Below are 27980 nucleotides of genomic sequence, written 5' to 3' on the forward strand. Positions count from 1 at the left end.
AATACTGGAGTTTCATGTGGACATAGAGCCCACGAGTGGCCACCATGGAGGTGTATAGATCCTACACAAGCTAGAAATTAAATGATGAAAACATCTTAATTCTGTATGTTTTTGACAAAATATGAAAAGGCCCATAATGTTCATCTAGTCGACTCATTTAATTTACAATTTCTTACAAACATTTAACAGCATTTAAACTGATTCATACATAGATCGTCAGCATGTAAATCATGTAACTCGTAGACCAAAGACCAGAAAAACCTGGAACGCCAATCCTGTAGGTAGTCTACAGCGGAGTCAGGGTGACATTGTGGCCACTAGCCACCATAGTCATGTACTCAAGTCTGTCATAGACCACTGTCTCCATCTGCTGTGTCACCCTAGCTTTGTCATAGAGACCCCCTGGCAATCAGAGTGTAAATTACATGTTGCATTGTGACTTATAGCTGCAGTATATTGGCACAATTAGATTACGCAGGCCGCAGCTCGATTAGCAGACCAGAAATCACTGTTCCGTGGAGCAATTCTGCACGTAGCTCTGTTTGTGGGTCCCATCGCAGTATGGAGGCTTTTTTGTCTGCTTGCAGCCGCAGAGCCAGGCTTCTTTATCTTCTGTTAGAGTGAAGCGAACTGGAGCGAGATCAGGGGCTGCCTTCTTGTGTGACCCATCACAGAATGGCTGGAGAGCAGATAAGAAAAAAAAAAAAGTTATGAAGTGTCCAATCGTCTATGTGAAAAACCTCCATCTTTAGGAATAAACTAAACTCACTGCCCAGTAACAGAAAGCAGGTCACTAATTTAACAGAATTGGAGAACCCCTATAGATGTGCATTGTCCTTTAACAGAATTGCTCTAATGGCGTGTTTTCCTTTCCCTAGAGCATTTGACTGTGCGGAGAAATGACACCTGCCTCCATTTCCTCTAGGTTTGTCATCTTTTCCTCCTAAACTGGACTCTCCTTCTTCTTCAGCACAATCCAAGTGGTCACTTGAATGATAGAAAAAAAGCCCATGGCGGAGCACAGAAAAGCCGGCTGCAGAGCACAGAGCGGGCTGCAGAGCACAGAAAAGCCGGCCGCAGAGCACAGAGCGGGCTGCAGAGCACAGAAAAGCCGGCCGCAGAGCACAGAGCGGGCTGCAGAGCACAGAAAAGCCGGCCGCAGAGCACAGAAAAGCCGGCCGCAGAGCACAGAGCGGGCTGCAGAGCACAGAAAAGCCGGCCCCAGAGCACAGAAAAGCCGGCCGCAGAGCACAGAAAAGCCGGCCGCAGAGCACAGAAAAGCCGGCCGCAGAGCACAGAAAAGCCGGCCGCAGAGCACAGAAAAGCCGGCCCCAGAGCACAGAAAAGCCGGCCGCAGAGCACAGAAAAGCCGGCCGCAGAGCACAGAAAAGCCGGCCGCAGAGCACAGAAAAGCCGGCCGCAGAGCACAGAAAAGCCGGCCGCAGAGCACAGAAAAGCCGGCCGCAGAGCACAGAAAAGCCGGCCGCAGAGCACAGAAAAGCCGGCCGCAGAGCACAGAAAAGCCGGCCGCAGAGCACAGAAAAGCCGGCCGCAGAGCACAGAAAAGCCGGCCGCAGAGCACAGAAAAGCCGGCCGCAGAGCACAGAAAAGCCGGCCGCAGAGCACAGAAAAGCCGGCCGCAGAGCACAGAAAAGCCGGCCGCAGAGCACAGAAAAGCCAGCCGCAGAGCACAGAAAAGCCGGCCACAGAGCACAGAAAAGCCGGCCGCAGAGCACAGAAAAGCCGGCCGCAGAGCACAGAAAAGCCAGCCGCAGAGCACAGAAAAGCCGGCCGCAGAGCACAGAAAAGCCAGCCGCAGGGCACAGAAAAGCCGGCCACAGAGCACAGAAAAGCTGGCTGCAGAGCACAGAACCGGCTCCACGCTGCAGAGCACAGAAAAGCCGGCTGAAGAGCACAGAACTGACTGCAGAGTACAGAACCAGCTCCACGCTGCATAGAGCGGGCTGCAGAGCACAGAGCCAGCTCCACGCTGCAGAGGCACCTCCGAATGTTGGTGCAAGCCTCACGGACCGCTATGGCGGCCAGTGTAAAGCAGAGCCTTTCTGAGACTGTTCCATTTTATGGAATAAGGCATGCAGAAATCCATGTACTTGTAGAATCACATTCAGATGAATGGAAATGATTTTCAGTCGTTGACATTTCTCCGACAAATCAGCCGTATGTGAATATAGACTAATATGTGCGAGAGCAATGAAAGACAGCTCAACCCTATCCACATCATCACCAGGTGGAGAAAACCTGGGACTGCGCCATTGTACCACACTGGCACAGCTACACATTTCAGACATCTAAGCTGAAAAATCTGCCCAGTGCTCAGAAGGCGAATATTGCTGGTTGGGACCTATGACCCTTTCCTGGTCAATAACTGGAAATATAGTACACTTATGGGAATCCTTTAGGACATCGCCACATACTTATAGACTATAATTCACACCGCCCACCTGCTTCTTGCTGTGTCCACAGCTACACCACGAGTATCGTTTGTCAGCCTTCAGCTGCACTTGAAAAGGATGTTTTGCTGCAATAACCGGGGCCGACTGCGCGGTGCTGCATGCCTATAAAGAGGAAAAAGATTACTGGAAAATGCATTTGGTACAGTAAAGCAAGGGTATTCCGCAAGTAGATTTCTGGTAACACCTATGACTAATGCTTTAAAAATTGGTTACGCATGAATGATTTTCATGCCAAAAATCTTGAAATATTTATCACTGTTTTTCAATGTTACTGGCATACCAAATTATATATACTTTTTTTTATAATTTGATGTTTCCATTGATCCCCAATGGGCGGCTGTTAATCTGTCTAGGTGGTGGCAGGATTCAATCCTCTTCCTTTTTGGGAATCAATCCCCTTCCCCTCCTGGGAGCGGACAGTATAATCCCTGCTTATTTCCCATGGAAGTCTTCTCAGCTGTGCTGCCATGCTACTCTATGGAATCTCTTTCTTTCCTGACAAATAAGCTACAAAGATTCTTCCATTGGTTTTTCTGCAGTGCAGAGAGGAGGTAGAGAGAGACTGAGAACTCGGGACTAGGGATTGGTAATAAATAAATAAATTCTGGGTCATTTAAATGGACATTAGTTAATTGTTAAAAGGACACTATTACCCTATATAGAGGAATTCTGGGAATTATAGCCTTTAATGACACAGGAAAGAAATATATCTTGGTACCGTGTTAGCCAGTGGATAGAAAAATATTTAGAATTGAGAGTCCTCAGTGGTTGATACCTTTTAGTTTTTCAGTTAGCCATTAAAAGGTATCAACCACTGAGGACTCTCAATTCTAAATATTTTTCTAGCCTTTAATGAGGCATAAAAGGGGCATGACAATGGCACCAATATTTGTGAAGTACAGTATTTGGTGCAGCACCAGGCACAGAATTAGGGGTGTCTGCGGGAAGGGAAGCTTGTAGGTTGGGAGTAGATGGGGATGTTGTTGCAAACTCTACAGATGAGAACAAGTCATAATAGTCTGGGCCAGACGAAAAAAAAAAACGACTGTGCAATTGGGAACAATTAAAACTAGCAACATAAAGACTATTTTTTTTAACCCACGGAGCCATGGTCTTTATGGAAATAAGTGGATTAATCTCTTATATTCGTCCGTCTAGTGTGCACACGGACCAGACCTACGCTACATCAGCACTAACGAGACTGTAAAGGGGCAAATATCTAAAGGATAGACTAAAGCATATATATTCTTGGCATTGCATGTCGGTATAGCAGGCGGGGTTGCACAAGGGCCCAGGAGGTAAGGGGGTCCATTTCTGCCTCTAAAGAAGGAAGCAGCTTCTGTCAATGTCAATGACACCTAATGGGCTACATTATGATGATGAACTACTGGACTGCAAAAGGCCATATACTGTTTTTGTACAGGGGCCTCTTCTATCTTCGTCTGCTCCTGACAGCCGTAATCCAAGTTTATTCCTAAAATAGGTCATCAATATCAAAATAGTGGACAACCCCTTTAAAATCAGTAGTAGACTAGAATAATGTGCAGATGGAGTCGTCTGTAAATCAGACATTAATGGTGACACTAATATACACAATACCAGACTTCTAAGCAAAACTAACTTGTAATAGCCTACATTGGACGACAGAGGGCGCAAGTGTAACAGGAAAAATCTGCACATAACGAAGCTGCACAGTGCACATGCACAGACAGCACACGGCGGAGGAGCTTTACTGCTGCACACAGCTGCACGGTACAGGGACTCCAGCAGCTAAGATTGTATTCACTATAATCCTGCACTCACCCGCGACACTATGACTTTCAGTCCCTGCAGTGACCTCATTATTGGGTAGCGTCTAGATTGGAGTTGATTTCTTGAAGGGGAGGAGTGATTCCTTGAAATCATGATGTCACCGGAAGGGGCGGGGCCTCTTTTATTGACTCAAGGAAGGAAGCTGCTGCTGGAGAAGAGACGCGGGAAATGAGAGGCTGCTGAACCATAGAGCCGTGTGAGGAGAGGACCGAGGGGCTGCAGCATGGAGGTGAGGAGAGGACCCAGGAGCTGCAGTGTGGAGCGGACCGGGGGGGGGCTGCAGTGTGGAGCGGACCGGGGGGGCTGCAGTGTGGAGCGGACCGGGGGGGGGCTGCAGTGTGGAGCGGACCGGGGGGGCTGCAGTGTGGAGCGGACCGGGGGGGCTGCAGTGTGGAGCGGACCGGGGGGGCTGCAGTGTGGAGCGGACCGGGGGGGGGGCTGCAGTGTGGAGCGGACCGGGGGGGCTGCAGTGTGGAGCGGACCGGGGGGGCTGCAGTGTGGAGCGGACCGGGGGGGGGCTGCAGTGTGGAGCGGACCGGGGGGGCTGCAGTGTGGAGCGGACCGGGGGGGCTGCAGTGTGGAGCGGACCGGTGGCTGCAGTGTGGAGCGGACCGTGGAGCCGTGTGAGGAGAGGACCGGGGGGGGGCTGCAGCGTGGAGAGGACCGGGGGGGGGGCTGCAGCGTGGAGCCGTGTGAGGAGAGGACCCGGGGGGCTGCAGCGTGGAGAGGACCGGCGGGCTGTAGTCTCCCTTTGCTGAAACCTGTTTCATTTCTGTGTTTGTGACTTTCATCTTTACTCACAGTCATTATATGTGGGGGCTGCCTTTTCCTTTGGGGAATTTCTCTGAGGCAAGGTAGGCTTTATTTTCTATCTCTAGGGCTAGTTAGCTCTTAGGCTGTGAAGAGGCGTCTAGGTCGTGTTAGGTACGCTCCACGGCTATTTCTAGTTGTGTGATAGGATTAGGGGTTGCGGTCAGCAGAGCTCCCACTTCCCAGAGCTTGTCCTGTGTGAGTTTAACCATCAGGTCGTTCCGGGTGCTCCTAACCACCAGGTCCATAACAGCTGCAGTGTGGAGCCGTGTGAGGAGAGGACCGGGGGGCTGCAGTGTGGAGCCATGTGAAGAGAGGACCAGGGGGGCTGCAGCGTGGAGCCGTGTGAGGAGAGGACCGAGGGGCTGCAGTGTGGAGCCGTGTGAGGAGAGGACTGGGGGGCTGCAGTGTGGAGCCGTGTGAGGAGAGGACTGGGGGGCTGCAGTGTGGAGCCGTGTGAGGAGAGGACTGGGGGGCTGCAGTGTGGAGCCGTGTGAGGAGAGGACCGGGGGGCTGCAGTGTGGAGCCGTGTGAGGAGAGGACCGGGGGGCTGCAGTGTGGAGCCGTGTGAGGAGAGGACTGGGGGGCTGCAGTGTAGATCCGTGTGAGGAGAGGTCCGGGGGGCTGCAGTGTGGAGCTGTGTGAGGAGAGGACCGGGGGGCTGCAGTCTGGAGCCGTGTGAGGAGAGGATCGGGGGCTGCAGTGTGGAGCCGTGTGAGGAGAGGCCCGGGGGGCTGCAGTTTGGAGCCGTGTGAGGAGAGGAACGGGGGGCTGCAGTGTGGAGCCGTGTGAGGAGAGGACCGGGGGGCAGCAGCGTGGAGCCGTGTGAGAGGACCGGGGGGCTGCAGCGTGGAGCCGTGTGAGAGGACCGGGGGGCTGCAGTGTGGAGCCGTGTGAGGAGACGACCGGGGGGCTGCAGTGTGGAGCCGTGTGAGGAGAGGACCGGGGGGCTGCAGTGTGGAGCCGTGTGAGGAGAGGACCGGGGGTCTGCAGCGTGGAGCCGTGTGAGGAGAGGACCGAGGGGCTGCAGTGTGGAGAGGACCGGGAGGCTGCAGTGTGGAGCCGTGTGAGGAGTGGACCGGGGGCTGCAGTGTGGAGCCGTGTGAGGAGAGGACCGGGGGCTGCAGTGTGGAGCCGTGTGAGGAGAGGACCGGGGGGCTGCAGTGTGGAGCCTTGTGAGGAGAGGACTGGGGGGCTGCAGTGTGGAGCCTTGTGAGGAGAAGACCGGGGGGCTGCAGCGTGGAGCCGTGTGAGGAGAGGACCGGGGGGCTGCAGCGTGGAGCTGTGTGAGGAGAGGACCGGGGGTGCTGCAGTGTGGAGCCGTGTGAGGAGAGGACCGGGGTGCTGCAGTGTGGAGCCGTGTGAGGAGAGGACCGGGGGGCTGCAGTGTGGAGCCTTGTGAGGAGAGGACCGGGGGGCTGCAGTGTGGAGCCTTGTGAGGAGAGGACTGGGGGGCTGCAGTGTGGAGCCGTGTGAGGAGAGGACCGGTGGGCTGCAGTGTGGAGCCGTGTGAGGAGAGGACCGGGGGGCTGCAGTGTGGAGAGGAGCGGGGGGCCGCAGCGTGGAGCCGTGTGAGGAGAGGACCAGGGGGTTGCAGCGTGGAGTCATGTGAGGGGAGAACCGGGGGGCTGCAGCGTGGAGCTGTGTGAGGAGAGGACCGGGGGGCTGCAGCGTGGAGCCGTGTGAGGAGAGGACCGGGGGTGCTGCAGTGTGGAGCCGTGTGAGGAGAGGACCGGGGTGCTGCAGTGTGGAGCCGTGTGAGGAGAGGACCGGGGGGCTGCAGTGAGGAGAGGATCGGGGGGCTGCAGTGTGGAGCTGTGTGAGGAGAGAACCGGGGGACTGCAGTGTGGAGCCGTGTAAGGAGAGGACTGGGGGCTGCAGTGTGGAGCTGTGTGAGGAGAGGACCGGGGGGCTGCAGTGTGAGGAGAGGACCAGGGGCCTGCAGTGTGGAGCCGTGTGAGGAGAGGACAGGGGGGCTGCAGTGTGGAGACGACCGGGGGGCTGCAGCGTGGAGCCGTGTGAGGAGAGGGCCGGGGGGCTGCAGCATGGAGCCGTGTGAGGAGAGGACCGGGGGACTGCAGTGTGGAGCCGTGTGAGGAGAGGACCGGGGGGCTGCAGTGTGGAGCCGTGTGAGGAGAGGACCGGGGGGCTGCAGCGTGGAGCCGTGTGAGGAGAGGACGGGGGGGCTGCAGCGTGGAGCCGTGTGAGGAGTGGATCGGGGGGCTGCAGTGTGGAGCTGTGTGAGGAGAGGACCGGGGGGCTGCAGTGTGGAGCCGTGTGAGGAGAGGACCGGGGGGCTGCAGTGGAGCTGTGTGAGGAGAGGACCGGGGGGCTGCAGTGTGGAGCCGTGTGAGGAGTGGACCGGGGGGCTGCAGCGTGGAGCCGTGTGAGGAGAGGACCGGGGGTTGCAGCGTGGAGCCGTGTGAGGAGAGGACCGGGGGGCTGCAGTGTGGAGCCGTGTGAGGAGAGGACCGGGGGGGCTGCAGTGTGGAGCCGTGTGAGGAGAGGACCAGGGGGCTGCAGTGTGGAGCCGTGTGAGGAGAGGACCGGGGGGCTGCAGTGTGGAGCCGTGTGAGGAGAGGACCGGGGGGCTGCAGCGTGGAGCCGTGTGAGGAGTGGATCGGGGGGCTGCAGTGTGGAGCCGTGTGAGGAGAGGACCGTGGGCTGCAGTGTGGAGCCGTGTGAGGAGAGGACGGGGGGGCTGCAGTGTGGAGAGGACCGGGGGGCTGCAGTGTGGAGCAGTGTGAGGAGAGGACTGGGGGGCTGCAGTGTGGAGCTGTGTGAGGAGAGGACCGGGAGGCTGCACTGTGGAGCCGTGTGAGGAGAGGACTGGGGGGCTGCAGTGTGGGGCCGTGTGAGGAGAGGACTGGGGGGCTGCAGTGTGGAGCCGTGTGAGGAGAGGACTGGGGGGCTGCAGTGTAGATCCGTGTGAGGAGAGGTCCGGGGGGCTGCAGTGTGGAGCTGTGTGAGGAGAGGTCCGGGGGGCTGCAGTGTGGAGCTGTGTGAGGAGAGGACCGGGGGGCTGCAGTCTGGAGCCGTGTGAGGAGAGGATCGGGGGCTGCAGTGTGGAGCTGTGTGAGGAGAGGCCCGGGGGGCTGCAGTTTGGAGCCGTGTGAGGAGAGGAACGGGGGGCTGCAGTGTGGAGCCGTGTGAGGAGAGGACCGGGGGGCTGCAGCGTGGAGCCGTGTGAGAGGACCGGGGGGCTGCAGCGTGGAGCCGTGTGAGAGGACCGGGGGGCTGCAGTGTGGAGCCGTGTGAGGGGACGACCGGGGGGCTGCAGTGTGGAGCCGTGTGAGGAGAGGACCGGGGGGCTGCAGTGTGGAGAGGACCGGGGGGCTGCAGTGTGGAGCCGTGTGAGAGGACCGGGGGTCTGCAGCGTGGAGCCGTGTGAGGAGAGGACCGAGGGGCTGCAGTGTGGAGAGGACCGGGAGGCTGCAGTGTGGAGCCGTGTGAGGAGTGGACCGGGGGCTGCAGTGTGGAGCCGTGTGAGGAGAGGACCGGGGGGCTGCAGTGTGGAGCCTTGTGAGGAGAGGACTGGGGGGCTGCAGTGTGGAGCCTTGTGAGGAGAGGACCGGGGGGCTGCAGTGTGGAGCCTTGTGAGGAGAGGACCGGGGGGCTGCAGTGTGGAGCCTTGTGAGGAGAGGACCGGGGGGCTGCAGCGTGGAGCCGTGTGAGGAGAGGACCGGGGGGCTGCAGCGTGGAGCCGTGTTAGGAGAGGACCGGGGGTGCTGCAGTGTGGAGCCGTGTGAGGAGAGGACTGGGGTGCTGCAGTGTGGAGCCGTGTGAGGAGAGGACCGGGGGGCTGCAGTGTGGAGCCTTGTGAGGAGAGGACCGGGGGGCTGCAGTGTGGAGCCTTGTGAGGAGAGGACTGGGGGGCTGCAGTGTGGAGCCGTGTGAGGAGAGGACCGGTGGGCTGCAGTGTGGAGCCGTGTGAGGAGAGGACCGGGGGGCTGCAGTGTGGAGAGGAGCGGGGGGCCGCAGCGTGGAGCCGTGTGAGCAGAGGACCGGGGGGTTGCAGCGTGGAGTCGTGTGAGGGGAGAACCGGGGGGCTGCAGCGTGGAGCCGTGTGAGGAGAGGACCGGGGGGCTGCAGCGTGGAGCCGTGTGAGGAGAGGACCGGGGGTGCTGCAGTGTGGAGCCGTGTGAGGAGAGGACCGGGGGTGCTGCAGTGTGGAGCCGTGTGAGGAGAGAACCAGGGGGCTGCAGTGTGGAGCCGTGTGAGGAGAGGACTGGGGGGGCTGCAGTGAGGAGAGGATCGGGGGGCTGCAGTGTGGAGCTGTGTGAGGAGAGAACCGGGGGACTGCAGTGTGGAGCCGTGTGAGGAGTGGACCGGGGAGCTGCAGTGTGGAGCCGTGTAAGGAGAGGACTGGGGGCTGCAGTGTGGAGCTGTGTGAGGAGAGGACCGGGGGGCTGCAGTGTGAGGAGAGGACCGGGGGGCTACAGTGTGGAGCCGTGTGAGGAGAGGATCGGGGGCTGCAGTGTGGAGCCGTGTGAGGAGAGAATCGGGGGACTGCAGTGTGGAGCCGTGTGAGGAGTGGACCGGGGAGCTGCAGTGTGGAGCCGTGTAAGGAGAGGACTGGGGGGCTGCAGTGTGGAGCTGTTTGAGGAGAGGACCGGGGGGCTGCAGTGTGAGGAGAGGACCGGGGGGCTACAGTGTGGAGCCGTGTGAGGAGAGGCCCGGGGGGCTGCAGCGTGGAGCCGTGTGAGGAGAGGACCGGGGGGCTGCAGCGTGGAGCCGTGTGAGGAGAGGATCGAGGGGCTGCAGTGTGGAGAGGACCGGGGGGCTGCAGTGTGGAGCCGTGTGAGGAGAGGACCGGGGGGCTGCAGTGTGGAGCCGTGTGAGGAGAGGCCCGGGGGGCTGCAGCGTGGAGCCGTGTGAGGAGAGGACCGGGGGGCTGCAGCGTGGAGCCGTGTGAGGAGGATCGAGGGGCTGCAGTGTGGAGCCGTGTGAGGAGAGGATCGGGGGCTGCAGTGTGGAGCCGTGTGTGGAGAGGACCGGGGGGCTGCAGTGTGGAGCCGTGTGTGGAGAGGACCGGGGCGCTGCAGCGTGGAGCCGTGTGAGGAGAGGACCGGGGGGCTGCAGTGTGGAGCCGTGTGAGGAGAGGACCGGGGGGCTGCAGTGTGGTGCCGTGTGAGGAGAGGACCGGGGGGCTGCAGCGTGGAGCCGTGTGAGGAGAGGACCGAGGGGCTGCAGCATGGAGCAGTGTGAGGAGAGGACCGAGGGGCTGCACTATGGAGCCGTGTGAGGAGAGGACCGAGGGGCCGCAGCGTGGAGCAGTGTGAGGAGAGGACTGAGGGGCCGCACCATGGAGCTGAGTGAGGAGAGGACTCGGGCGGCACCATGGAGCCTTGTACAAGGGAATGAGGATGCAGGAATCAGTGTGAGTGCTTTGAGGTTGTAATTTGCTGTGAGAAAGCCTGGGGTATGTAGAGGGACATCAAGGGGGTTGGTGTGATGGGTCTTGTAGAGGGGCATCCAGGGGGCTGTTGTGAGGGGGCATGGGGCATCCAGGGTGCTTTGTGGATGGTGTGAGGGAGCATAGGGTATGTAGAGGGGCATCCAGGGGGCTGGTGTGAGGGGGTATGTAGAGGGGCATCCAGGGTGCCTTGTGGCTGTTGTGAGGAGGCATGGGGTATGTAGAGGGGTATCCAGGGTGCCTTGTGGCTGTTGTGAGGAGGGCATGGGGTATGCAGAGGGGCATCCAGGGGGCTGGTGTGAGGGCATGGGTTATGTAGAGGGGCATCCAGGGGGCTGGTGTGAGGGGGCATGGGGTATGTAGAGGGGCATCCAGGGTGCCTTGTGGCTGTTGTGAGGAGGCATGGGGTATGTAGAGGGGCATCCAGGGGGCTGGTGTGAGGGGGGGCATGTAGAGGAGGCATGGGGTATGTAGAGGGGCATCCAGGGGGCCTTGTGGCTGTTGTGAGGGGGCATGGGATATGTAGAGGGGCATCCAGGGGGCCTTGTGGCTGTTGTGAGGGGGCATGGGATATGTAGAGGGGCATCCAGGGGGCTGGTGTGAGGGGGCATGAGGTATGTAGAGGGGCATCCAGGGGGCCTTGTGGCTGTTGTGAGGGGGCATGGGATATGTAGAGGGGCATCCAGGGGGCTGGTGTGAGGGGGCATGGGGTATGTAGAGGGGCATCCAGGGTGTCTTGTGGCTGTTGTGAGGGGGCATGGGGTATGTAGAGGGGCATCCAGGGGGCTGGTGTGAGGAGGTATGTAGAGGGGCATCCAGGCTGCCTTGTGGCTGGTGTGAGGGGGCATGGGGTATGTAGAGGGGCATGCAGGGGGCTGGTGTGAGGGGGCATGCATCACTCCCCCTCAGTAAGTTATTTTATTTATTTATTTTTTTTTAAGGTTCAGATTATAAGGCCACATTCACACGTTCCTTTTTTATCCTGCGGGTTCTCCCGCAGCGGATTTGATAAATCTGCAGGGCAAACCCGCTGCGGTTATCCCTGCAGATTTATCGCGGTTTGTCCTGCGGGTTCCGCTGCGGGATTTACCCCTACTATTGATGCTGCATATGCAGCAATATGCAGCATCAGTAGTAGTGTTAAAAATAATAAAATCATGATGATATACTCACCCTCTGACGTCCCGATATCCTCGGCGCTGCAGGCGGCGGTCCGGTTCCAAAGATGCTGTGCGACCAGGACCTTCGGTGACGTCACGGTCATGTGACCGCGACGCCACCGAAGGTCCTGGTCGCATAGCAAACCTGAGATCGGACGGCCGCGTGCAGCGCTGAGACTTTAGAGGTGAGTATAACATTATTTTTTATTTTAATTCTTTTTTTTTTTAACACAAATATGGTTCCCGGGGCCTGGAGGAGAGTCTCCTCTCATTCACCCCGGGTATAACCCGCACATTATCCGCATTACTTCCCGCATGGTGGGCACAGCCCCATGCGGGAAGTAAGCGGATCAATGCATTTCTATGGGTGCAGAATCGCTGCGATTCTGCACAAAGAAGTGAAATGGTCCTTCTTTTTTTCCGCAGCAATTCAGCGCGGTTTTTTTTCGGGTTTTTCCGCATCATGTGCACTGCGGTTTTTGTTTTCCATAGGGTAACATTGTACTGTACCCTGCATGGAAAACAGCTGCGGACCCGCAGCGGCAAAATCGCTGCGGTTCCGCAGTAGAAACCGCATAGTGTGAACACCCCCCCCCCCTCCCCCCCCCAGAGACCTGTCAAGAGTCGACCCCCCCTACTATGTCATATATAAAAGTACAAGAAAAGGAAGATGACTTGTCAATAATCCTCCCAATGGGGCAAAAGGTCTTTTAGATCACATTGATTCAAGCCACGGGTTCCACAACCTGTCAAAGAGGTCCGTCTTGTTCCTCCTAACGTAGATACTCCTCTCCAAAGCAATAATATGGTCCACTTGCTTCATAAAGTCTCTCCTTGTTGGTGGCTCTTCTCTAATCCAGAATTTGGCAATCAACTTTCGCGCGATAAACAACAGTCTGGCAATAACCATTTTATACAACTTATCAGTTATAATCTCCTCAACATAGCCCAAAACACATACCAAGGGATCACGCGGCACAGTGCAACCATATGCCAGTCCCACTTTATTCAGCACCACCACCCAGAAGGAGGACAACCTGGGGCACTGCCACAGCATATGAAGGATGCCCGCCTCGGACTGCGAGCATCTGGGGCATTCTGAACTAGATCTCAATCCGGCTTTGAATAACATATCCGGAGTTCTATATGCCCTATGAATAACAAATAATTGTGACAGCCTCCCAGGCTCGCTCATTGATATTTTGGGCACATAGTCCAGTACTGATTCCCAATGATCATTATCAATTGCCCCCAGGTCAGCCTCCCATTTCGCCCTTGCTCTAATAGGGTGTTCCTCCAAGAAAGAGAACAAAAGGAATTCGTATATTCCCGAAATCACCCCCTTCGTGCCACCCCCTACAAGGATAAAATAAAATCTAGCATAAGGTCCACCTGGATTTCAACGGGTCCTCTCCTACACTGTACCCGGTGCGCATGTGAAAGACGGCGGTATTGAAACAACTCAGAGTCCGGTAGTAAAAACTCCTCCTGCAATGCCTCAAAGTCTCTAATTCTGCCCTGATGTAGAATCTGGCCCATCCGAGAGATGCCTGCCTCCCTCCAATTATGAAATCCCTCCATCTGTCTAAACTCCTGTAGGACACAGTTATTCCAAATGGGTGAGAATCTAGTGAGTGCGTGCACACCCCTAATCCCCTTAACTTTGTCCCAAACCTTATGGATGAGCCTGATAGTACAAAATTTAGAGCCCTTCTCTCGGAAATGTCCCCCCTCCAGACCCTCACTCAACACCTTCGTCCCAATCAGTGATCTCAGGCTGCAAGGTGCCCGCTTCCCACCTAACACATCTCCCCATCCTTTGAAATGCTGGCACTGTGAAGCCAAAAAGTACAACCACGGATTAGGCAGTGCCACCCCTCCCTCCGTCTTTGGTCTCTGTAGAGTTTCCTGTTTAAATCTGGGGCTCTTTCCACCCCAAATCAGCTCCCCAAACAAAGATTTAATCCTCCGAAACCTATTCTGCGATATCCATATAGGGGAGTTGTGCAGCACATAAGGAAGCTGCGGCATCACAATCATCTTTATCAAGTTTATCCTGCCGATTACTGATAAATGTAACTTCATCCACGCCTGGACTTTAGTACGTATCCTACGCAGAAGAGGTGCCAAATTCAGTTCCTCAAAACTAGTCAAAGGGAGAGCGATCTGAATCCCCAGGTATTTAAATTTATCAACTAGCTTCAACCTTGTAGAAGAACCCCCCCCACCGTTCCCGCTATCCCCATCTATCAACATCATATTCGATTTGTCCCAATTGATCCTTAGGCCCGAGTAACTCCCAAATTCCTCAATAATGGCTTCCGTCTTAACCAGGGTTTCCTCAAGAATAGCAGAATATCATCAGCGTACAACGCTACTTTTTCCTCTGCCTCCCCGTACATAAAACCCCTCACCTCCCGGGAACCTCTGATCTGCGCAGCAAGGGGTTCCACCGCCAACGCAAAGAGCAGCGGGGACAAAGGGCAGCCCTGTCTAGTACATCTAGACAACGAAAAGGTCTCAGAGAGAGCATCATTCACTCTAATTTTGGCTACCGGAGAAGAGTACAACAGCCGCACCCATGAAATAAATTTAGGCCCAAACCCCATTCGTTCCAGTACTGACCACAAATAGCTCCACTCCACGCAATCAAAAGCCTTATGGGCGTCTAAGGATACCACAACCCGTCTTCCGACATTGTCAGAAGGGATTTGCAAATTTAAAAATAACCTTCTCAGATTGAGTGCCGTTGATTTGTTGGGCATAAAACCTGACTGATCCGGGTGAACCAGTCTATCAATCACCCTGGATAACCTATTTGCCAGAGCTTTTGCCAGAATCTTGATGTCGGCCGTCAAAAGTGAGATTGGTTTATAGGATTCTGGTAGTTGTGGGTCCTTATCGGCCTTGGGTATAACGACCACAATAGCCCCTCTCATTGATAAAGGTAGCTCCCCTCTTTCCAGTGAACTATTATACACCTCCGACAATTTGGCCAACAATGTTTCTTTCAGTACCTTGTACACCTCGGCTGGAATACCGTCCGCCCCCGGAGCCTTACCCCCAGCGACCCCCGCCAAAGCAGCCCCCAATTCTTCCTCCCCAATCGGCTCCTCCAACAACTCACATTCTTCTCTGCTCAACCTAGGCAGGTCAATCCCCTCCAAGTAACCCGTCATGTCCTCAGCCCCCCTCTCCACACTAGAAGTAACATAGTAACATAGTAAGGCCGAAAAAAGACATTTGTCCATCCAGTTCAGCCTATATTCCATCATAATAAATCCCCAGATCTACGTCCTTCTACAGAACCTAATTGTATGATACAATATTGTTCTGCTCCAGGAAGACATCCAGGCCTCTCTTGAACCCCCCGACTGAGTTCGCCATCACCACCTCCTCAGGCAAGCAATTCCAGATTCTCACTGCCCTAACAGTAAAGAATCCTCTTCTATGTTGGTGGAAAAACCTTCTCTCCTCCAGACGCAAAGAATGCCCCCTTGTGCCCGTCACCTTCCTTGGTATAAACAGATCCTCAGCGAGATATTTGTATTGTCCCCTTATATACTTATACATGGTTATTAGATCGCCCCTCAGTCGTCTTTTTTCTAGACTAAATAATCCTAATTTCGCTAATCTATCTGGGTATTGTAGTTCTCCCATCCCCTTTATTAATTTTGTTGCCCTCCTTTGTACTCTCTCTAGTTCCATTATATCCTTCCTGAGCACCGGTGCCCAAAACTGGACACAGTACTCCATGTGCGGTCTAACTAGGGATTTGTACAGAGGCAGTATAATGCTCTCATCATGTGTATCCAGACCTCTTTTAATGCACCCCATGATCCTGTTTGCCTTGGCAGCTGCTGCCTGGCACTGGCTGCTCCAGGTAAGTTTATCATTAACTAGGATCCCCAAGTCCTTCTCACTGTCAGATTTACCCAGTGGTTTCCCATTCAGTGTGTAATGGTGACATTGATTCCTTCTTCCCATGTGTATAACCTTACATTTATCATTGTTAAACCTCATCTGCCACCTTTCAGCCCAAGTTTCCAACTTATCCAGATCCATCTGTAGCAGAATACTATCTTCTCTTGTATTAACTGCTTTACATAGTTTTGTATCATCTGCAAATATCGATATTTTACTGTGTAAACCTTCTACCAGATCATTAATGAATATGTTGAAGAGAACAGGTCCCAATACCGACCCCTGCGGTACCCCACTGGTCACAGCGACCCAGTTAGAGACTATACCATTTATAACCACCCTCTGCTTTCTATCACTAATCCAGTTACTAACCCATTTACACACATTTTCCCCCAGACCAAGCATTCTCATTTTGTGTACCAACCTCTTGTGCGGCACGGTATCAAACGCTTTGGAAAAATCGAGATATACCACGTCCAATGACTCACCGTGGTCCAGCCTATAGCTTACCTCTTCATAAAAACTGATTAGATTGGTTTGACAGGAGCGATTTCTCATAAACCCATGCTGATATGGAGTTAAACAGTTATTCTCATTGAGATAATCCAGAATAACATCCCTCAGAAACCCTTCAAATATTTTACCAACAATAGAGGTTAGACTTACTGGCCTATAATTTCCAGGTTCACTTTTAGAGCCCTTTTTGAATATTGGCACCACATTTGCTATGCGCCAATCCTGCGGAACAGACCCTGTCGCTATAGAGTCCCTAAAAATAAGAAATAATGGTTTATCTATTACATTACTTAGTTCTCTTAGTACTCGTGGGTGTATGCCATCTGGACCCGGAGATTTATCTATTTTAATCTTATTTAGCCGGTTTCGCACCTCTTCTTGGGTTAGATTGGTGACCCTTAATATAGGGTTTTCATTGTTTCTTGGGATTTCACCTAGCATTTCATTTTCCACCGTGAATACCGTGGAGAAGAAGGTGTTTAATATGTTAGCTTTTTCCTCGTCATCTACAACCATTCTTTCCTCACTATTTTTTAAGGGGCCTACATTTTCAGTTTTTATTCTTTTACTATTGATATAGTTGAAGAACAGTTTGGGATTAGTTTTACTCTCCTTAGCAATGTGCTTCTCTGTTTCCTTTTTGGCAGCTTTAATTAGTTTTTTAGATAAAGTATTTTTCTCCCTATAGTTTTTTAGAGCTTCAATGGTGCCATCCTGCTTTAGTAGTGCAAATGCTTTCTTTTTACTGTTAATTGCCTGTCTTACTTCTTTGTTTAGCCACATTGGGTTTTTCCTATTTCTAGTCCTTTTATTCCCACAAGGTATAAACCGCTTACACTGCCTATTTAGGATGTTCTTAAACATTTCCCATTTATTATCTGTATTCTTATTTCTGAGGATATTGTCCCAGTCTACCAGATTAAGGGCATCTCTAAGCTGGTCAAACTTTGCCTTCCTAAAGTTCAGTGTTTTTGTGACTCCCTGACAAGTCCCCCTAGTGAAAGACATGTGAAACTGTACAATATTGTGGTCGCTATTTCCTAAATGCCCAACCACCTGCAGATTTGTTATTCTGTCAGGTCTATTAGATAGTATTAGGTCTAAAAGTGCTGCTCCTCTGGTTGGATTCTGCACCAATTGTGAAAGATAATTTTTCTTGGTTATTAGCAGAAACCTGTTGCCTTTATGGGTTTCACAGGTTTCTGTTTCCCAGTTAATATCCGGGTAGTTAAAGTCCCCCATAACCAGGACCTCATTATGGGTTGCAGCTTCATCTATCTGCTTTAGAAGTAGACTTTCCATGGTTTCTGTTATATTTGGGGGTTTGTAACAGACCCCAATGAGAATTTTGTTACCATTTTTCCCTCCATGAATTTCGACCCATATGGACTCGACATCCTCATTTCCTTCGCTAATATCCTCCCTTAAAGTGGACTTTAGACAAGACTTTACATAGAGACAAACCCCTCCTCCTCTCCGATTTTTACGATCCTTTCTAAACAGACTGTAACCCTGTAAGTTAACTGCCCAGTCATAGCTTTCATCTAACCATGTCTCGGTTATTCCCACTATGTCAAAGTTACCTGTAGATATTTCTGCTTCTAGTTCTTCCATCTTGTTTGTCAGGCTTCTGGCGTTTGCAAGCATGCAGTTTAGAGGATTTTGTTTTGTTCCAATCTCCTCGCTGTGGATTGTTTTAGAAATGTTCTTACCTCCCTTCTGAGTTTGTTTTCCTGGATCTTCTTTGTTCAAGTCTAATGTTTTTCTTCCCGTCCCCTCTTCTTCTAGTTTAACGCCCTCCTGATGAGTGTAGCGAGTCTTCTGGCGAATGTGTGTTTCCCAGGTTTGTTGAGGTGTAGTCCGTCTCTGGCGAGGAGTCCATCGTACAAGTAATTCACACCGTGGTCCAGGAATCCGAATCCTTGTTGTCTGCACCATCGTCTTAGCCAGTTGTTTGCATCAAGGATCCTGTTCCATCTCCTGGTGCCATGCCCGTCTACTGGAAGGATAGAAGAAAAAACTACCTGTGCATCCAGTTCCTTTACTTTCTTCCCCAACTCTTCAAAGTCTTTGCAGATTGTCGGTAGGTCCTTCCTTGCCGTGTCATTGGTGCCAACATGTATCAGAAGAAATGGGTGGACGTCCTTGGAGCTGAAGAGCTTTGGTATCCTATCGGTCACATCCTTGATCATCGCACCTGGAAGGCAGCATACTTCTCTTGCAGTTATGTCCGGTCTGCAGATGGCTGCTTCTGTGCCTCTCAGTAGTGAGTCTCCCACCACCACCACTCTTCGTTGCTTCTTGGCTGTACTTTTTGCTGTCACTTGTTGCTGTGTGCCCTTTTCTTTTTTGCTTGCTGGTATTGCTTCATCCTTAGGTGTGCCATCTTCATCCTCTACAAAGATTTGATATCGGTTCTTCAGTTGTGTGGTTGGTGATTTCTCTATGGTCTTCTTGCTTCTTTTGGTCACATGCTTCCACTCATCTGCTTTTGGAGGTTCTCTGACACTTTTTTCACCTTCTGTGACCAGTAGAGATGCTTCTGTTCTGTCTAGAAAGTCTTCATTCTCTTTGAGTATATAAGTCTTCATTTTCTCTTTGATGAGTATATAGTTTATCGTAGAATTTCCTAAACACTTCCAGAATCTGCTCCCCCCGAGTAGCCAATGTTCCATCCTCCCTCTTAATGGAGTAGACGTGCGAGGAATCCCTTTGTGCGGACGCCACTACCGAAAGTAAATGCCCAACCTTTTCCCGCTCCGAATAGAAAGATGCTCTTTGAAAAGCCCGCAATCTCTCCGCCTTTCTCAGATACAATTGATTGACATCCTGTTGAGCCTTCCTCATCCGACTCTGAGACTACTTAGTGCAATGGGCCCCCAATGCCGCCTCAGCTGCCTTCAGTTCCTCCAGGACAGCTTGATCCTGTGTTCTAGTCCTAGTCTTGTGTCGTGAAATGTCCCGAAACAAAATACCCCTCAAATACGCCTTCATAGTGTCCCATACTACATGGCATTCCGCACTACCCTCATTAATCTTAAAGAACTCCTCTATCTCTGCCCCCACACTTTCCATGTCCAGGAGTTGTAGCCAGGAGGGGTGAACCTTCCATCCCATCTTCCGTGACCCAACCTGTTCTGATAGCTTTAATGAGAGCCGCACCGGACTATGATCTGATAGAATCCTGGGATTATATTCCACCCCACTTAGTAATTTGTTCATCCCATCATTACCCAAGGCGACATCGATTCGAGACATAGAACCGTACGTGGTCGAGTAGCAAGAATAAGAATGTTAGTATTGCGAACCCGCCATAAGTCAATCCAGCCTATTTCTCTAAGATAGTTCCCGAAAGGAGTGCCGTTCCCGTCCCCGCGTAGCGGAGCGTGATTACTCTTATCCCAATGGTCGTCAGCAATGTTGTTCACATCTCCCACCACCAGAAAGGGAACCCCGACCCACCCTCTCATATGCTCCAAAATCTCTTGAATTTTCTTGCCAGAATACGGCGGGGGTATATATAGTGAAACAATGCAAATCAAACGGTTAAAAATTTTACACACTAAAAAAACATACTGACCATCCTTATCAATTTTTACATCAATTTCCTCAAATGGAGTACTTGTATGGATCAAAACAGACACCCCCCTTGCATAATTAGAGAACGTCGAGTGATACGCCCTGCGCACCCATTTTTTCTGTAACATATCAACTTTTTCCTCAACTAAATGAGTTTCTTGCAGGCATATCACCGAGGGCCTCTGTTTCAATAGGTACTGGAATATTGCCGCACGCTTAGTGGCATCCGCTAGCCCCCTAACATTCCAGCTTATAATATTAACATTCCCTCCCATTTCCTTAAAGAAAGATATAAGATAAGAATCACCTCTCCCAGGTCTCCACCAATGCCCTCCTCCCCCCCCCTTCCCACCCCCACCCCAACAACTAAACCAACCTACCCAATCTGGAATTCAAAATAACTCAGATACTCCGAACTTTCTTTCTCTATATGAGAATTGAGGGCACTTGATATACCCTAGAGCTAGGTCCTTTACCGTCCATCTCTCCCCCTCCCACCGCGACCAATATGAACTATTCATTGCGCCGCCGAACACAATACTGTAACCGTTAGGTGTAATTAGACCAACTTCAACAGTAACATTCAAACAGAACCCCTCCCCCAAAGAGAGGCAGAACCAGTAGAGTTATAGATCTTCAGAATCAGTCTCAACGGTTCCAATCAGTGCCAATTTTCTTGGCGTTGGTGTCCAGCCATTGCGTCGCCTCCTCCGGATTTTGAAAAAATTGAACACGATCCATCGCCACCACCCTGAGCTTGGCTGGGTAGAGCATTGAGTATTTTAGGTCCAGTTCACGGAGCCGTCACTTGACTTCACCAAACTTCATTCTAAGTTTCTGCACCGATGCCGAGTAATTAAATCAACCAAATGATCACTATTGTGTCATCGTGTTCAATCTACAATACTCAAATCCAATAGGAGTCTTAAATAGTCGCAAAGCGCTGCAGACCTCCAAAATACACAATGAACCATAATAAAAAATCAATAATTTTATTAATAATTTCAATAATCAAGAACAATGATAATAAACAAGAGAAGACCTCCAATGAAAAAGGAGCGAACTATCCACATAACATCAAAAAATGAAACACATCAGAGTATACAACAGCCAAATACCTAGATCAAATGAACAAGTCTGCCTACATCACCCAAATAACACAAGCCCAGTGGTGACGTAATCCTCCAAACGCAGCGGCCCAGTGTAATAAGGTAAAGCCAAGTAAAAAGTGGGGCTTAATTACTTTATCACTGCCATACGGCATGTACACAGTAGCGCAACCCACTAATCTACAATGCTGCTAACCAAAAAAAAGGGGGGGTTTGTGGCATGTAACAAGGTAGGCCATATATATACTTACAGAGGTAAGTATATCTATGGAAGTATATCAGGAAGTGTTACGAAACGCGCTTCGGGGTAAAGGAACGGACCCACGGACATCATACACCTCTGTAAGTATATCTATGGCCTACCTTGTTACATGCCACAAACCCCCCCTTTTTTTTGGTTAGCAGCATTGTAGATTAGTGGGTTGCGCTACTGTGTACATGCCGTATGGCCGTGATAAAGTAATTAAGCCCCACTTTTTACTTGGCTTTACCTTATTACACTGGGCCGCTGCGTTTGGAGGATTACGTCACCACTGGGCTTGTGTTATTTGGGTGATGTAGGCAGACTTGTTCATTTGATCTAGGTATTTGGCTATTGTATACTCTGATGTGTTTCATTTTTTGATGTTATGTGGATAGTTCGCTCCTTTTTCATTGGAGGTCTTCTCTTGTTTATTATCATTGTTCTTGATTATTGAAATTATTAATAAATATTATTGATTTTTTATTATGGTTCATTGTGTATTTTGGAGGTCTGCAGCGCTTTGCGACTATTTAAGACTCCTATTGGATTTGAGTGACCGATGCCGAATAGTCCGGATAAATGGAGATCCGATTTCCGTTTATGCTCAGGCCATCACTCAGCCTAGCCTTCCTCAGTAGAGTTTCCTGATCCCGGTAGTCCAAAATTTTTGCCAATATAGCTCGAGGGGCAGAGCCAGGCGGCAGACGACGAGTGGGGACCCGATGAGCCCTCTCCACCGAGAAATGGTTGGTAAGGTCTGCTCCTCCCACCGAGTTCTTAAGCCATGCCTCAATATATTCAGTGGGGTTGTTTCCCTCCACCTTCTCCGGCACCCCGATTATTCTTAAATTGTTTCTCCGGGATCGATTTTCCAAATCATCTGTCTTAAATTCTAACTCTGCGATTCGTTGAATATATTTCTTTTCTCTTTTTAACAGTTCGTTTGTCTGGTCCTCCACACTGCCCACACGCTCCTCCACCACCTCCACTCTTTTTTCCACTTTGCGCATAGCAGAGTTAAGGGACTTCATTTCAACTGTGAGATCATCCACCCTTAGGTTCAGCGCGGCCAAAGCAGATTTGCAGTGTATAACGACAGAGAAAATGTCCTGCAGTGTTGGTTCCCCCATACTTGGCTGCTGCACTTCATTAGAATCATTGGTCTGCACAGGGCTATCAGCAGGTGTCACATTTTCTGCACTGTGCACTCCCTGCGCCCTCCCTGGGGAACGGTGCACCTCCACTTCACTGGCACTAACTTCCCCTCCACCTTTCTGCCTCATCAGGGCTTCCACCTCATCAAGTCCTTCTGGACCCAACAGCAGGGCTCCCCCCTCCTCCGTATGGGCAAATCGCTCCAGCCGAGCTATTACCTCCAGCCTCCGGCGGTATGAAGCGCTGGCTCTGGCCGCCTCCTCCTCAGCCACGGCGCCATCTTGGATTTTCGGGCCGACTGCTTGCGGCGCGGCATCTCCGCTCCTCACCGCTCGTTATCAGCGGTGCTTTCTCCCCCTCGCAGGGGACTTGCGGGGCCTCTCTGGCCGGTTTTCGGCGTTCGGCGGCGCCTTCAAGGGTCAGTTTTCAGAGCGGTGCGGGGAGAGAGATCAGCCGCACGTCCGCTCACATTCCTCGCTAGGCCACGCCCCTCCACCCCCCATACTTACCAAGTCCTGGTGTCCCTCCGGGTGTCCGTCTGTCTTCTCCATGGGCGCCGCCATCTTCCAAAAGGGCAGGCACATGTGCAGTGCGCTCACCGAATCGGCCGGCAGATTCATTCCAGGTACATTTTGATCACTGTGATACAACTTATCACAGTGATCAAAATTAAAAAAAAAAATTGTAAATAACCCCCCCTTTATCACCCCCATAGGTAGGCAAAATGATAAAATAAAGAAAATATATTTTTATTTTTCCACTAGGGTTAGAATTAGGGTTAGGGTTAGAATTAGGCTCTGTGCACACGGTGCGGATTGGCCGCTGCGGATTCGTAGCAGTTTTCCATCATGTTTACAGTACCTTGTAAACCTATGGAAAACCAAATCCACTGTGCCCATGGTGCGGAAAATACCGCGCAGAAACACTGCGTTGTATGTTCCGCAGCATTTCAATTCTTTGTGTGGATTCCGCAGCGTTTTACACCTGTTCCTCAATAGGAATCTGCAGGTGAAAGGCGCACAGAAAACATTGTAAATCCACAAGTAAAATACAGTGCGTTTTGCCTGCGGATTTTTCAAAAACTGCGGATCCGCAACGTGGCCACTTAGGGTTAGGGTTGGAACTAGAGTTAGGGTTGGAGTTAGGGTTAGGCTTGTGGTTAGGGTTATGGTTGGTATTAGGCCGGCGTCACACTCGGCGTAAGACAATACGGTCCGTATTTTAAGGCCGTAATACGCTGAAAAGTCCCCAAAATAGTGGTCCGTATCTCCTCCGTAGGCAGGGTGTGTCAGCGTATTTTGCGCATGGCATCCTCCGTATGGCATCCGTACTGCGAGATTTTCTCGCAGGCTTGCAAAACCGACATACGGATATACAATGGATCCATGTGCTCAAAAAATAATAAAAACACACACACACACACACACACACACACACACACACACACACACACACACACACACACACACACACACACACACATATATACACAGTGGGGCAAAAAAGTATTTAGTCAGTCAGCAATAGTGCAAGTTCCACCACTTAAAAAGATGAGAGGCGTTTGTAATTTACATCATAGGTAGACCTCAACTATGGGAGACAAACTGAGAAAAAAAAATCCAGAAAATCACATTGTCTGTTTTTTTAACATTTTATTTGCATATTATGGTGGAAAATAAGTATTTGGTCAGAAACAAACAATCAAGATTTCTGGCTCTCACAGACCTGTAGCTTCTTCTTTAAGAGTCTCCTCTTTCCTCCACTCATTACCTGTAGTAATGGCACCTGTTTAAACTTGTTATCAGTATAAAAAGACACCTGTGCACACCCTCAAACAGTCTGACTCCAAACTCCACTATGGTGAAGACCAAAGAGCTGTCAAAGGACACCAGAAACAAAATTGTAGCCCTGCACCAGGCTGGGAAGACTGAATCTGCAATAGCCAACCAGCTTGGAGTGAAGAAATCGACAGTGAGAGCAATAATTAGAAAATGGAAGACATACAAGACCACTGATAATCTCCCTCGATCTGGGGCTCCACGCAAAATCCCACCCCGTGGGGTCAGAATGATCACAAGAACGGTGAGCAAAAATCCCAGAACCACGCGGGGGGACCTAGTGAATGAACTGCAGAGAGCTGGGACGAATGTAACAAGGCCTACCATAAGTAACACACTACGCCACCATGGACTCAGATCCTGCAGTGCCAGATGTGTCCCACTGCTTAAGCCAGTACATGTCCGGGCCCGTCTGAAGTTTGCTAGAGAGCATTTGGATGATCCAGAGGAGTTTTGGGAGAATGTCCTATGGTCTGATGAAACCAAACTGGAACTGTTTTTGGTAGAAACACAACTTGTCGTGTTTGGAGGAAAAAGAATACTGAGTTGCATCCATCAAACACCATACCTACTGTAAAGCATGGTGGTGGAAACATCATGCTTTGGGGCTGTTTCTCTGCAAAGGGGCCAGGACGACTGATCCGGGTACATGAAAGAATGAATGGGGCCATGTATCGTGAGATTTTGAGTGCAAACCTCCTTCCATCAGCAAGGGCATTGAAGATGAAACGTGGCTGGGTCTTTCAACATGACAATGATTCAAAGCACACCGCCAGGGCAACGAAGGAGTGGCTTCGTAAGAAGCATTTCAAGGTCCTGGAGTGGCCTAGCCAGTCTCCAGATCTCAACCCTATAGAAAACCTTTGGAGGGAGTTGAAAGTCCGTGTTGCCAAGCGAAAAGCCAAAAACATCACTGCTCTAGAGGAGATCTGCATGGAGGAATGGGCCAACATACCAACAACAGTGTGTGGCAACCTTGTGAAGACTTACAGAAAACGTTTGACCTCTGTCATTGCCAACAAAGGATATATTACAAAGTATTGAGATGAAATTTGTTTCTGACCAAATACTTATTTTCCACCATAATATGCAAATAAATTGTTAAAAAAACAGACAATGTGATTTTCTGGATTTTTTTTTCTCAGTTTGTCTCCCATAGTTGAGGTCTACCTATGATGTAAATTACAGACGCCTCTCATCTTTTTAAGTGGTGGAACTTGCACTATTGCTGACTGACTAAATACTTTTTTGCCCCACTGTGTGTGTGTGTGTGTATATATATATATATATATATATATATATATATATATATATATATATATATATATATATATATATATATATATATATATATATATATATATATATAGTTAATGAGACACATGTGTGTATGTATGTGTGTATATGTATATATGTATATATATATATTTCATCCAGCGCGAGATGGCTTAAAAGCCGGTAATTCAATTGCCGGCTTTTGCTATCTCCTTCCTAAACCCGACATGATATGAGACATGGTTTACATACAGTAAACCATGTCATATCCCCCTTTTTTTTGCATATTCCACACTACTAATGTTAGTAGTGTGTATGTGCAAAATTTGGCAGTTCTAGCTATTAAATTAAAGGGTTAAATGGTGGAAAAAATTGGTGTGGGCTCCCGCGCAATTTTCTCCGCCAGAGTAGTAAAGCCAGTGACTGAGGGCAGATATTAATAGCCTGGAGAGGGTCCATGGAAGATGTGCCTATTCTGGCACTTGGCCACTCTCTTCCATTCCCGTGTAGAGGTGGGATATGGGGTAATGAAGGGTTAATGCCACCTTGCTATTGTAAGGTGACATTAAGCCAGATTAATAATGGAGAGGCGTCAATTATGACACCTATCCATTATTAATCCAATTGTATGAAAGAGTTAAAAAAAAAAAAAAAAAACACACATTATTAAAAAGTATTTTAATGAAATAAACACACCGTTTGTTGTAATATTTTATTGTACGCTCAATCCACTGGCTGAAGACCCTCGCTCTGTGACAAAGAAAAAATAATAAACCAACAATATACATACCTTCCGAGGATCTGTAACGTCCCACGTTAATCCATCTGTAGGGGTTAATTTTTTTTTACAGCCAGGAGCTCTGCTATAATGCAGCTATGCTCCTGACTGTAAAACCCCAGCGAATGAATGGAAACTAGGTCAATGACCTGTAGTTACCTTCATTCGCGGTGAGGCGCCCTCTGCTGGATGTCCTTCGAGCGTGGGAAAAATTCAGATAAGTTCCCAGGCTCGAGTTCATATGAGGACAACCAGCAGAGGGCGTCTCACCGCGAATGAAGGTAACTACAGGTCATTGACCTAGTTTTCATTCATTCGCTGGGGTTTTACAGTCAGGAGCATAGCTGCATTATAGCAGAGCTCCTGGCTGTAAAAAAAATTAACCCCTTCAGATGGATTAACAACGTCTCGCTAACACCACTGCGTATTTCTCGCAAGTCACACTGCTGGTCCGTGTGTAATCCGTATTTTTCGGGCCCCCATAGACTTGCATTGGCGATTTTGTTTTGTTTCGTTTTTTTGCGCAATACGGTGACAAACGCAGCATGCTGCGATTTTCTGGATCAGTAAAATACGGCAGATAGGACCTGGGGCATAGAGAATAATTGGGCCGTGTGTAATGCGTGTTTTACGGACGTATTTAATGCGCTCATACGTCCGTAAAACTCGCTAGTGTGACGCCAGCCTTAGGGTTAGGGGTGTGTTAGGTTTGGGATTAGGGTTGGGTGTGTTAGACTGCGGTCACACTTCGCAATGCACGGCGCTAGAGCGATAATTTCATGACGTATTTGCGATGTAGAAGTCGTATGGGACAGTTGTACGGTCATGTCACACAGGGGGTGCTCTCACAATTCAGAGCACATTTTGCATAATCTGTGCGTGACGTTGTTCACAAGGGGCGCAAAGTAATAAATAAATGGGAATGTTAAATAATACGAATATAATAATATATTACAACATTTTCGCATGTATACGAATATATAGTTTGAATGCGGTTAGGGTGGTTTAAATCATTTTTTTCTGTTTAATAACTTCATTTTTTATTCTCCCCAGGAGGACAGTGCACAGGACAGTGCACAGGACAGTGCACAGGACAGTGCACAGGACAGTGCACAGGACAGTGCACAGGACAGTGCACAGGACAGTGCACAGGACAGTGCACAGGACAGTGCACAGGACAGTGCACAGGACAGTGCACAGGACAGTGCACAGGACAGTGCACAGGACAGTGCACAGGACAGTGCACAGGACAGTGCACAGGACAGTGCACAGGACAGTGCACAGGACAGTGCACAGGACAGTGCACAGGACAGTGCACAGGACAGTGCACAGGACAGTGCACAGGACAGTGCGACGAGTCAAATAGTGGAGGCTGCACCTGCCCGGACTCAATGGAGGCAAAGTTCAAGGAAGCGTAAAGCCACCTCTGACGTCTCCCTTGAACTTTTGACCCTGGCCAAACAGGCGTTAACGAACAATGTCAGCCCTGCGTTGCAGGGGTTTGGACAGTACATTGTAGACAAACTTTCAAAAATGGACGAGAGGCAAAGAACTCTTACGGAGCGTCTAATTATGGATACTGTTAATAAGGGTTCTGATGGCACTTTGGATGAGCACACGCGCTTGGTTTGTTCCCGGCCAATGGAGCGGCCAGAGTCTGCATATTTTCATGGTTGGCCACAGACACCAATACGCCCCAATGTCCCACTTCGGCCCGCCACCCCCTAACTCCTACACGACCATTCCGTCTCACATGGCTTCGCCCATCAGGCACCTTAATGTTAGAAATGAAGATTCGGCGTATCACGAATTGTGATACTTTGCTTCTTTACTGTTATGTATTTTTTTGTCTTGTTAATAATGTGTTTTTAATAAAACCTTTTTCTTGAA

General features: G+C 50.7%; 2 protein-coding genes across 2 annotated transcripts; one reads left to right on the top strand and one right to left on the bottom strand.

Annotated features, from left to right (window-relative positions):
• Nucleotides 1-139: 139 nt before the first annotated feature.
• On the bottom strand, nt 140-4392 carry CISD3 (CDGSH iron sulfur domain 3). The gene is made up of 3 exons (XM_069751694.1): nt 4278-4392; nt 2463-2576; nt 140-679 (listed from the first exon to the last, which is right to left on the bottom strand). The coding sequence occupies exons 1-3, from the start codon at nt 4377-4379 to the stop codon at nt 506-508; spliced, it is 390 nt and encodes a 129-aa protein (XP_069607795.1). The 5' UTR covers nt 4380-4392; the 3' UTR covers nt 140-505.
• On the top strand, nt 4368-27980 carry LOC138664742 (platelet binding protein GspB-like). Its single transcript, XM_069751693.1, has 2 exons — nt 4368-4515; nt 27144-27980. The coding sequence occupies exons 1-2, from the start codon at nt 4510-4512 to the stop codon at nt 27816-27818; spliced, it is 681 nt and encodes a 226-aa protein (XP_069607794.1). The 5' UTR covers nt 4368-4509; the 3' UTR covers nt 27819-27980.

The sequence above is a fragment of the Ranitomeya imitator genome, chromosome 2 (genome assembly GCF_032444005.1).
Source record: "Ranitomeya imitator isolate aRanImi1 chromosome 2, aRanImi1.pri, whole genome shotgun sequence".
Taxonomy (NCBI): Eukaryota; Metazoa; Chordata; class Amphibia; order Anura; family Dendrobatidae; genus Ranitomeya; species Ranitomeya imitator.